Consider the following 10180-nt stretch of genomic DNA (forward strand, 5'->3'; position numbering starts at 1 on the left):
GCCGGTAATACTCGGTCGGTGATTAGGGGTATTACCGGCGGACTGACACCCCGCCGGTAATATATTAATACCGGCGGATTAATAGGGGCGGGACTCCGCCGGTATAAAAGATTTGACTTATTTAATACCAGCAGTCCCGTCCCTAGTAATCTGCCGCTAATAAATAAACATAATTTAAGGAACAAAAAAATAAAATAATAACACCATTAAAATAGGAAACAACTTATAAAAACACAAACAAAATTGAAAAAATATGAAATCCAGAAACAAATCCCATTAAAATAATTTATTAAACAACACAATAAACTTAAGAACATCATAAATCTAAAATATGTGAAATCTGAAACATATACAATAAAAAAATTTCATAAAACAATATAACAAACTTAAGAACATCAAAAATCTGAAAACTGTCATGAAATCCATGCCGTGTTCAAACCCCATCAGTGGCCAAACTCTCTGCCATGGTCAAGCCCACGAACCTCACAGCCCCACTATGAACCACCACCACCTAAATATTAGAAAAACCAGTTAGAGAGAGATAGGTAGAGTGTGTGTGAAAGAGAGATATAAAGAGAGACTTACCATGTGTATCGCCGTCACACACCTCGACCCCAACCATGGGCCAATGCACACCCAGAGGCCCTTAGCTTCATCGACACCAAAGGCCACCACATTGGCTCCAGAGGGTGCCGCCACCAGCAAGACACAAAGAGTGACAAAGAGAGCGAGAACGAAAGAGAGTACCTGAGTTGGAGCCTCTGACCTCTTCCTTCCCCGTAGCCCAACAGTACAAGTGAGAGTCAGAGAGAGAGAGGGAGGTCTCAGACAGAGGGGCGGTGGTGGTGCTCGGACAGAGGGGTGGTGGTGGTGCTCGGACAAAGGGGAGGAGTGAGAGAAGAGTGCGTCTGAGAGAGGGAGAGAAGAGAAATGAGAGGGACGGACGAAACGATGTGCAAATTTTTTAATATTTAAGATTATTAGAGGCGGGGACCCGCCGCTATTAATATATCCCGCCGGTAATAGTCTTATTATCGGTAGATATTTACCCACCGCTATTAATATTATCCCGCCGGTAATAAACTATTAGCGGTGGGACCCGCCGCTATTAATATATCCCGCCGGTAATAGTCTTATTACCGACGGATATTTACCCGCCGCTAATAATTTGAAACTTAATACCCTTTCGTTTCCCGGGCATTGTATTAGCAGCGGACTACCCGCCGCTAATAATTGGTAAGTCCGCCGCTAATAAAAAAAAAATTATTAATTTCAACATTATTAGCGGCGGACCCAGTAGTCCGCCGCTAATAACCCATATATTTTGAAATAAGTCTTGGGAGGGAGATTCTCTTATTTGGAGTTTTCTCCTTATTTGTCATAAATTTTTCTTAAACTATGGGTAACCTTCTAATCATCTGTAAAAGAAAAGGGATCATCGGAGAGTGATCGTTATTTCTACTAATAATATTGAACAATTCCACTTTTGCTCATATATGAAGAACTTGGTTGGTTTTTTAAACTGGCAATGTAAATAAATATTGATTAATACCCGGCAAAGGTGTTTATACGAAACACACATAAGATTCGCTCAACAAAACTTGTCTTGATCATGCTCCCCAAATTATGGTATTATTAGTTTCACGGGCCCAATCAAAAAAGTAATCTAAAACTCAGTAGTCTGTAACCTTGAAAATGAATTATATATCATCAGAATTTTTTTATTGATCAATAGAAATTAAATCCTTAACCGATGCTTTAACTCGGCATCGGTAGAAAGAAGGCTTGATGATTCTCTTGTAAGTACATACGCACCTTGGACCATATTCCTTTATGAGATTTCCTTTGATCAACCGATCGAACCGCTTTTTCAACACAAAAATACAATTCATACAACTGATCTCACAACTTATTTGTTTAGGAAAATATTTGGTACTCAATCCCTCCAACATGGTTTGGACAAGAAGAGATGATAATCAATTATTTCAGAATATTTATATTAACAAGGCAGTAAGCAAGAGATTAACATCGAAAATATGTCAAAGAATCATTATTACAAACAAAGCTACTATATGGCACCTTCTCGCGTGTAATACTACATGATATGATAAATATAGCTAGATCAAGTTAAATATATTCTATAGGATTTATACATTTTTTGACTATATATTTTTATCTCATTATCTGTTTAGATCATGTGTTTTAACAAATTATTTTTTAAATTTTATGTTTTGTAAAATAGTTCAAATAGAACCTTAAATCTGATTTTGTTCAAAGTTTTTTTAAACTAAAATCATAAATAATTCACTAAACTAACAATTCAAAATAAAAGCAAAATCATTCTGTCTAATAATTATGTTGTTATATTCAATTTTTTTCTTTATCAAAATTGAGTTTAAAAAACTGTTTAAACTATTTTACAAAATACAAAGTCCAAAAAATAATTTGTCAAAAACACTGGCCGAATCCAAACAGACAAAACCCAGTATCAAAAAAACTATAAACCTTTTTAAACATGTACAACCTGATATTAATCGTTATTTATCGCATCATGGTGTCGCTCAACAATATTCTTGCAAATGGCCCCCCATCACAAACATTTATGCATTGCTAGATGGGAATCGTTGGTTGCGATCATTTGGATGCTTAAGTAGTCTCGTTCGTTCACTTGCCATTTGAAAATAAACGAAAAAATATATACGTATATAAGTAATATTGATAAGTGTTTTCACAGTGTATATGAATATAATGAAGAGATAATATTCCATATATAATCAAGAACAAATTCTGAAACATTCTTCTTCTTCTTATTATTATTTAACTCAACTGTCAAGATTTTTGTACTGTATATTTGTGTATATCCTCGCAATTTATTTTACTTAAAGATACTATAAAACTTGCATGCCTAAACTAAATCTTACCCAATAGTGTAGAGATAAAATGTATCTTTCTTTAATAAAAACCAACGTCTCTAATAATAATAAAGACCACTAACCATTGAAAATGAAAAAAACTTTTCCTTTCAGAATGTTCCTCAATAACTTCACTGCTCACAGTGCACGAACCAAAACCTTTTTCTGTTTTATTATTTATACTTATAAACATCTCCCACAGTCAAAAAGGAGGAAAAACAAATATGACATTAGTAAAGCGAATCTGGTGCTCTTATTATTCCTTTAAATCCGAAGATCATTATGCATCAACATGCATAGAATATATATATATATACAAAGATATTAATATACTGATAAGAGAAACCACTTGACCGACCAACTAATAATAGCCATATAGAAAAAGTATAATCAATGATCATCAATAATATTGCCACCTACACACATCACTATTCAACAAAAAGAGTTGCTTGCTCATTATTAATAATATATATAAAATCTTTAACGTACCCCACTTTGGAACGAAACCCTTACTTATCTTGGTTTTTTGTTTACTGAACCCTAGAAAACCAAAAATGGCTGGTAGAAGAGAAAGATGTATTCGATGTGGATGTGGGACACAACTTCTGGTTCCAATCGAAGCACAGAACTTTAAGTGCCCTATCTGCCAATCCATCACACAACTTCGACCCCATAACAACAACTATGGTAGTAACCCTACGATTCAAGGTGGTGGTGGCCAGGACTACTCGCTCCACAACGCCGCAGCTAAATTTAGAAATGCCGTCAACAACATGATAAACGTCAACACGGCTTTCGGAGGCTATGCCCTGCCCGGCGCTGGAGGATATGGTTATTATCCTCATCAGATGCCGGTGGCTCCAAGGCCGAGTCTGGTGGCTTCTTCCTCGTTTGGAAGGAGGCGGGCTGTGCTTTGTGGTGTCAGCTATATTGGACAAAAGCATTTTTGCAAAGGGAGCGTTAACGATGTTAGCTACATGAAGTATTTTCTTGTTGAAAAGATGAGGTTTCCTTCTGACTGCTTACTCATTCTCACAGGTACTACTAAATATGCATGTAAAAAATATATAAGTATATATGAACTAAAATATTCCTCACCTGACACGGCTTATTAATTAAATTGCATCGCTCACTATATGTAGTGCTAAATATATATAACAACACTCTATAAATATATATACATATATATATATATATCAAAATTACTCGTATGTTCCTTATTTTACACCAGACAAGGCATGCCTAATAAGACCAAAATTATAGCACTTATTTCACCAAGTTGTAAATTTGTCACTTATAATTGGTCACATTTGAAGAGAAATATATTAGTTAAGTTTCAATAATTTTATCATGAAATTGGAGAGAGAATATTATAAAACATTAATTTAAAATCTGGGTAATTCTCGCAGTATGAGATTACTTAGTACTACTGAAAAACTCGAAATAATTTTATCTTATTTAATCCTCCATCTTTTTTTTCTTCTAATTTGTTGTTGGTGCGTACATGATCAACTCATTTATATTTCTTTATTTTTCTTTTCTCTTATATTTTTTATTCTAATCATATTTTCCAAAGGTGACCTTTATAGTTTACATTAGGTGTTATGAATTTTTATTAGGTGCTTTGAGGCTCCAATACTTTTTAAAAAAAATCATTTGGGAAACGGCTCAAAAGACTTGTTAAAAAAAAAAAAAAAAAAAAGTGTCTGAAGGCACATTCAATTATGTTGTGCATGCAGATCCACGTACAATTTTAGGAAATGTTCCTCCAACATCAAATCTAAAACCATATGCTAGCTAATTATTAATTAATAAAATGAGAGTTTAATTAGTACTAATTAATTACCCTTTCCCAATTACAATTTTATTTTATCATATTTGCTGTTGAACAGAACATGAAACGGACCCTCAAAGGATCCCAACAAGAAGAAATATGGTACGGGCGCTGAGGTGGCTGGTGGAGGGCAGCGAGGCGGGAGACTCGTTGGTGTTCTTCTACTCCGGCCATGGCTCGAGGGAGCGAGACAAGGACCACGACGAGGCCGACGGAGTTGACGAAACCTTGTGCCCCACAGATTACGAAACCGCCGGAAAGATTGTCGACGATGAGATTAACGCCACCATCGTCAGACCACTGCCTTATGGTGCAACTCTCCATGCCATTATAGATGCTTGTTATAGTGGAACAGTTCTTGATCTTCCCTTTGTTTGCAGGATGAACAGGTAAATATATATATATATTAAAATAAAATATAGTACTGTTGGTTTTGTATAAATGTGTTAGCATTTGACTCCTGGTCATGTTTTATTTCTAAATTTGTTTGACATTATTATTATTCTGTAAAAAAATTATATATTCTAATAACAAAGATGTTCGACTTTAATGTATTCCAATAAATTAATATTGTTGGAATATATGCAATTTGACTTGTGTCTAGTAGTCTAGCTTTTTTTGCATGTTATTATTATATTCTTTTTTAAAAAAAAACTAATAAAGAGAGAACTTGATTGTTCCTGTATTGTGTGGTTATGAATTATTATTTTGTTTAGCGATTATTAATTATGTAATGAATTGAAGCAGAGAAGGATTCTACAAGTGGGAAGATCAAAGGAACCCATCAATTTTCAAAGGAACAAGTGGAGGTCATGCTGTGTCTATTAGTGCTTGTGATGATCATCAAACCTCGGCGGACACTGATGTGAGTAGTTAAACGTTGGATTAATAATATTTTCATTTATATATAGATGTAGTTGATGAGTAAATTTATTTATATAAATATATTGGGAAATTTTTAGTGATGGGCATTAAGGTAAATCAATTTTTCACAAATAATTTTTTTTTATATAAAGATGTATATTATAGTTATAGTAAATATGTTATCAGATTTAAAATTTTTTGAATAATTTAAAATATTAAAATTAGAATTTAAGATAATCGATATGCAATTAATTACACTGTTTTCAACATCAACTGAAAAAATGTTAACCATCATCTAACAAAAATTAGGTTATAGTATTTCCATGAATTTCCATATATATATATATAAATATTAATATTGGTGGTGGTGAGTGCAGGCTTTAACCGGAGGAAATGCATTAGCAGGAGCGATGACTTACAGCTTCATTCTGGCAGTGCAGAGCGAACCAGGATTGACCTATGGACGGCTGATGAGTGCAATGCGCAGCACCATTCGCGAAGCCCAAACTGGGATACGCCTCAAGGGTCCCATTGCTGCACTCGTCAACAAAATTCTCTGTACACAATTATCACAGGTATATATACATTATATAAACTAATATACTCTCTTTCATTTCCTAATTATATATATATATGCACTATATATAAAAATGAAAATGGGACTCTTTTTTAATGCAGTCTATGATTAAGGGTCATAATTAAAAAGGCCCCATATTTTGAAAAATGTCAATAAATTTATATACAAAAATTATTTTATGTGTAGTTTTTTTTTTTTTTTTGCAAAAACACTAATTTGTATTGACTCCATGAAGTTCAGAGTCGGGACTGACCATATCACACATTCTAGTTTACACATAATAAATTTATAACTCTAATTAATTTTTTTACATGGGAATATTTATTGTAGTTAGAGCAATCATCTTGCACAATTTCAAAAAATTTGACATGGTTTAAGATGCCAAAAACTAAATCCATACATTCATTTCCATTAATATTCTGTCTTAATTGTTTTCGACCTTATTTTTGGCATATGAATCTATTCTGAATTTCTTAAAAACATTGAGAATGAGTGCTTTAACAGCAATAAACATCCTCGTATAAAAAAACTAAAATTATAACTTCCACTCTTGTGTAAACTAGAACATATGTTATGGTACCGCATAAAAATGTAGGATACCGTAGTCACTCCTTTTTTAAAGAACTATTATTTAAAATATCTCTATTTAATGTCTAATATTTTTGTACATTTTGTGTGAAAGTGACCAATTAGAGTGAAATATTAGGGAGTCCAAAAAATGTTTTCAATAAAAATTATAATCGGGTTCTCCATTTATCCCGTTGGAATAATAATGGCATGGGAATATATATAAATATATATTTATATATATATATATATCTTAAAAAAACATAATATTATAAATATTTAACAAAATATATACTTTTAAAACTAATTAAAAAAATATAGTATAATAAATATTTAGTAATTATATTAACATATATATATTCAAATATTATAAAATATCATTATTATATTAATATAAAATTAATTTTTATACAATATTATTATTATAATAATATATAATATATAATCTTAATTTTAGTGCAAATTCAAATTTGATAAAATATCATTATTAATAATATATAATACAATCTTAATCTTTATTTAAAATTTATCATTTATATTTTTTTTAAAAAACATGTCACTTTTTTTATTACTTCATCTAACTTATATAAATATATATATTCATATTAAATAACAAAAAAAATATTATAAATACATTATATATAGATGACATGTATGTACAAATAGAATGACTATGGAACTACATAACAAATTATAATAATATTTACCTTTTATCAAGAATAAACAAGTTTTTTCTCCAATTATTGAAGTGTTTTTTGAATAATATCATGAATCTTTTGTACCTTAAATAGGGTAGTTTGTGATATAAAATATTATCATATTATTTAAAATAAAAATTATAGACAATGTTTTTGTTTAATTTTTCTTTTAATTTGTTTGTGTCATTCTTTAATATAATATTGTTTATTTTTAAAAAAATAATATGACAATTATAAGAACATAATAAAAATAATTAATAAATTTTTTAAATAAAACTAAGCAAACATTTACTTGAAGCTAGTGTCTATATATAAATATATATTTAAATAAATTATTTTATATATGGTTTATTTAGAAGGTGAATGCGGAACAAAAAGAAAAAGTAACAATAGAACCATATAGTATTTTGAATCTAATTAACGCGTGAGACAAAATAAATGAACGTTTAATTGTATTTTTTTCATTAATGTATCAATACATTTGCAAAAAAATTGTTAATACGTGATTAAAAGTGACATAGTCTCACTCTAAATAAATTGTTAGTTGTTGCACTATATATTATATATGTGTATTTTATATATAAACAAATATGTGTCTAACATCACTCTTTCTCATAAACATTTTCATGTCATTAAATGTAGGTGCCACAGTTGTCGTCGTCTGAGGAATTTGACATTTACACAAAACGTTTTATGATATAGTATTTTGTCTGAACTCTATATATTTTCTTAAACTATGTAAGAATATATACTTTTCATGATGTTGGTGGAAACAATACGAACTAAACTATATTAAATAATTTTTTATACAGGTATGTACATGTATGAACCATGTTATTTATAGTAAATACAACAACATACGTGTGTTAATAGCAATAATTGTATTCCTGATACACCACTTCGTGAAATTTATAAGGAGATATATAAAATCCTGTAAATTTTGAATAATATTTGAGGTTTTATTTTGGATTTGCTTGGGAAAGAATTTGAATTTTTATAGGTTTATTTGCAAGCATATATATGTATGCGGAAAAAGATAAAATTTAGAGAGGGATCAAAGTGATATATTTTTAAACCTATTTTTTAGACTGGTCAAAAAGTGAGAAATAGTTGTCTCTCTTTTTACTCACAACATAAACCCCCCTCACTCCCCTCTTTTACTTGATTGGACAAAAGAAAAATGAGAAGATAGAAAGAAAAAAATAAAAGAAAAGAAAATGTCTTTCTTTTATTTTGTTTAGTAGGGAGAATGAAAAAAAATGTAAAATTATAATTGAATAACTTTGAATAAAAAAAATTAATTAAAAGTAAAGATAAATTGGTAATTTTATTACCATGTATATATAATAAAAATTATTCTCTCCACCTTTTTCTCCCCATTTTTGGAAGAACAAAGATTGGTGGTAGACTGAATATTTTCCACTCATTTTTCTCTTCATCCTCTTTTCTCTCCAGTCAAATAATTTTTTTTTTTCATTCTCTTTACTTTTCTCTCTAAATTTTTCTTTCCTCTCATTTTTTCTCCTCCGCCAAACATAGGATTAAAGAAATCATTTTTCATCTAAATTTTTTCTTTCCTCCCACTTTTCACCTCCACCAAACATAGGGTTAAAGAAATCATTTTCTTTTCTTTTTCTTAGATTGGATCAACTCGTTTGATTGATAGTATAGTATCTTAAAATACCAAATATATAAAACTTTATTTTCATTTTATATTGAAAAAATACATCTGGGGTTTCAGTCATAAAAACAAAATTTCAGGACAAATTTATATCTCTTTCATTTTTTTGTTGTTCTTTGATCTCTCCAAAACAAGCCACAGCCAAGCCAAGCTCCACCAAATCACTATCCCATTTGCTAAACGCACAGGTCCACGAGGATATTATACTTTTGTCACAGCTAGATCAGTTTGGAGTGTGGCAAAAAAAATATCAGATTTTCAAGTTTAAATATTTTAAAGTATGTGACCAAATAGATTAGATTTATTTTAAAAATTAAGTTCTTAATTATATAGAAAGCATATTTATATATAGAGATATATAGTATATAATCCTTGGTAAATAATTAGATTTTAATTCACAGACATAAGAAATACCTCCAAGACGATGATACCAAGAGGAGAGCCAAAGAAGAAAGTTAATAATTATTCAAGCTTGACAAGCAAGAGACCTTCGTACGTTGAATAATAGTTGAACATGTGTCGTCATTATTATAATTAAACAACGTTCCAAAATTCAAATATATGTTTAAAGTAATAATCTGTATATTACATAATATTTATATATTTATTTTTGTAATTGTTAATTTAATTTAAGAATAATATAAGTTTAAAGAACCGCAAAGACTTGTTTTTAATTACAAGAGGAGATTTATAAAGCTCTATACATATAGCTATAGCTTTACACTTACCAAATGATTTTAATTAAATTGGGGGAAAAAAATTGATTAAGTAGTTTAAGGAGATACTTGTGACTATGATGAATGTTAAGACAGAAACATAAAAATAAGTAAAAATCAACATAAGATAATTTTTATGTGGTTCAGAAATTTTTTCGGATAACCTACATACATAGTATCATGCCCAAAAGCATTGAATTAAACAATATAAGAGTCTCTCTTAAACTATTGTCGCAATCTTGTTGTACTCTTCTTTACGAATCTAGTTTTGATGAAACACTGAGTCTCTTAAAATCCATTCAAAGATCACTAAGTGTTATCTTCCTCCCGA

General features: G+C 30.2%; 1 protein-coding gene across 2 annotated transcripts; it reads left to right on the forward strand.

Moving 5' to 3' along the window:
• The first annotated feature begins 3406 nt into the window (after positions 1–3406).
• LOC133783939 (metacaspase-3-like) lies at positions 3407–8331 on the forward strand. 2 transcript variants are annotated; one of them, XM_062223514.1, is made up of 5 exons: positions 3407–3950; positions 4805–5135; positions 5491–5611; positions 5988–6185; positions 8095–8331. In XM_062223514.1, exons 1-5 carry the CDS (start codon positions 3467–3469, stop codon positions 8152–8154), a joined length of 1194 nt encoding a protein of 397 aa, XP_062079498.1. In that variant the 5' UTR covers positions 3407–3466; the 3' UTR covers positions 8155–8331. The 2 variants fall into 2 exon arrangements, with proteins under 2 accessions (XP_062079498.1, XP_062079499.1); XM_062223515.1 differs by having other exon boundaries at positions 3408–3950; positions 5494–5611.
• Positions 8332–10180: the final 1849 nt, after the last annotated feature.

This window comes from Humulus lupulus, chromosome 6 (assembly GCF_963169125.1).
Source record: "Humulus lupulus chromosome 6, drHumLupu1.1, whole genome shotgun sequence".
NCBI classification, from domain to species: Eukaryota; Viridiplantae; Streptophyta; class Magnoliopsida; order Rosales; family Cannabaceae; genus Humulus; species Humulus lupulus.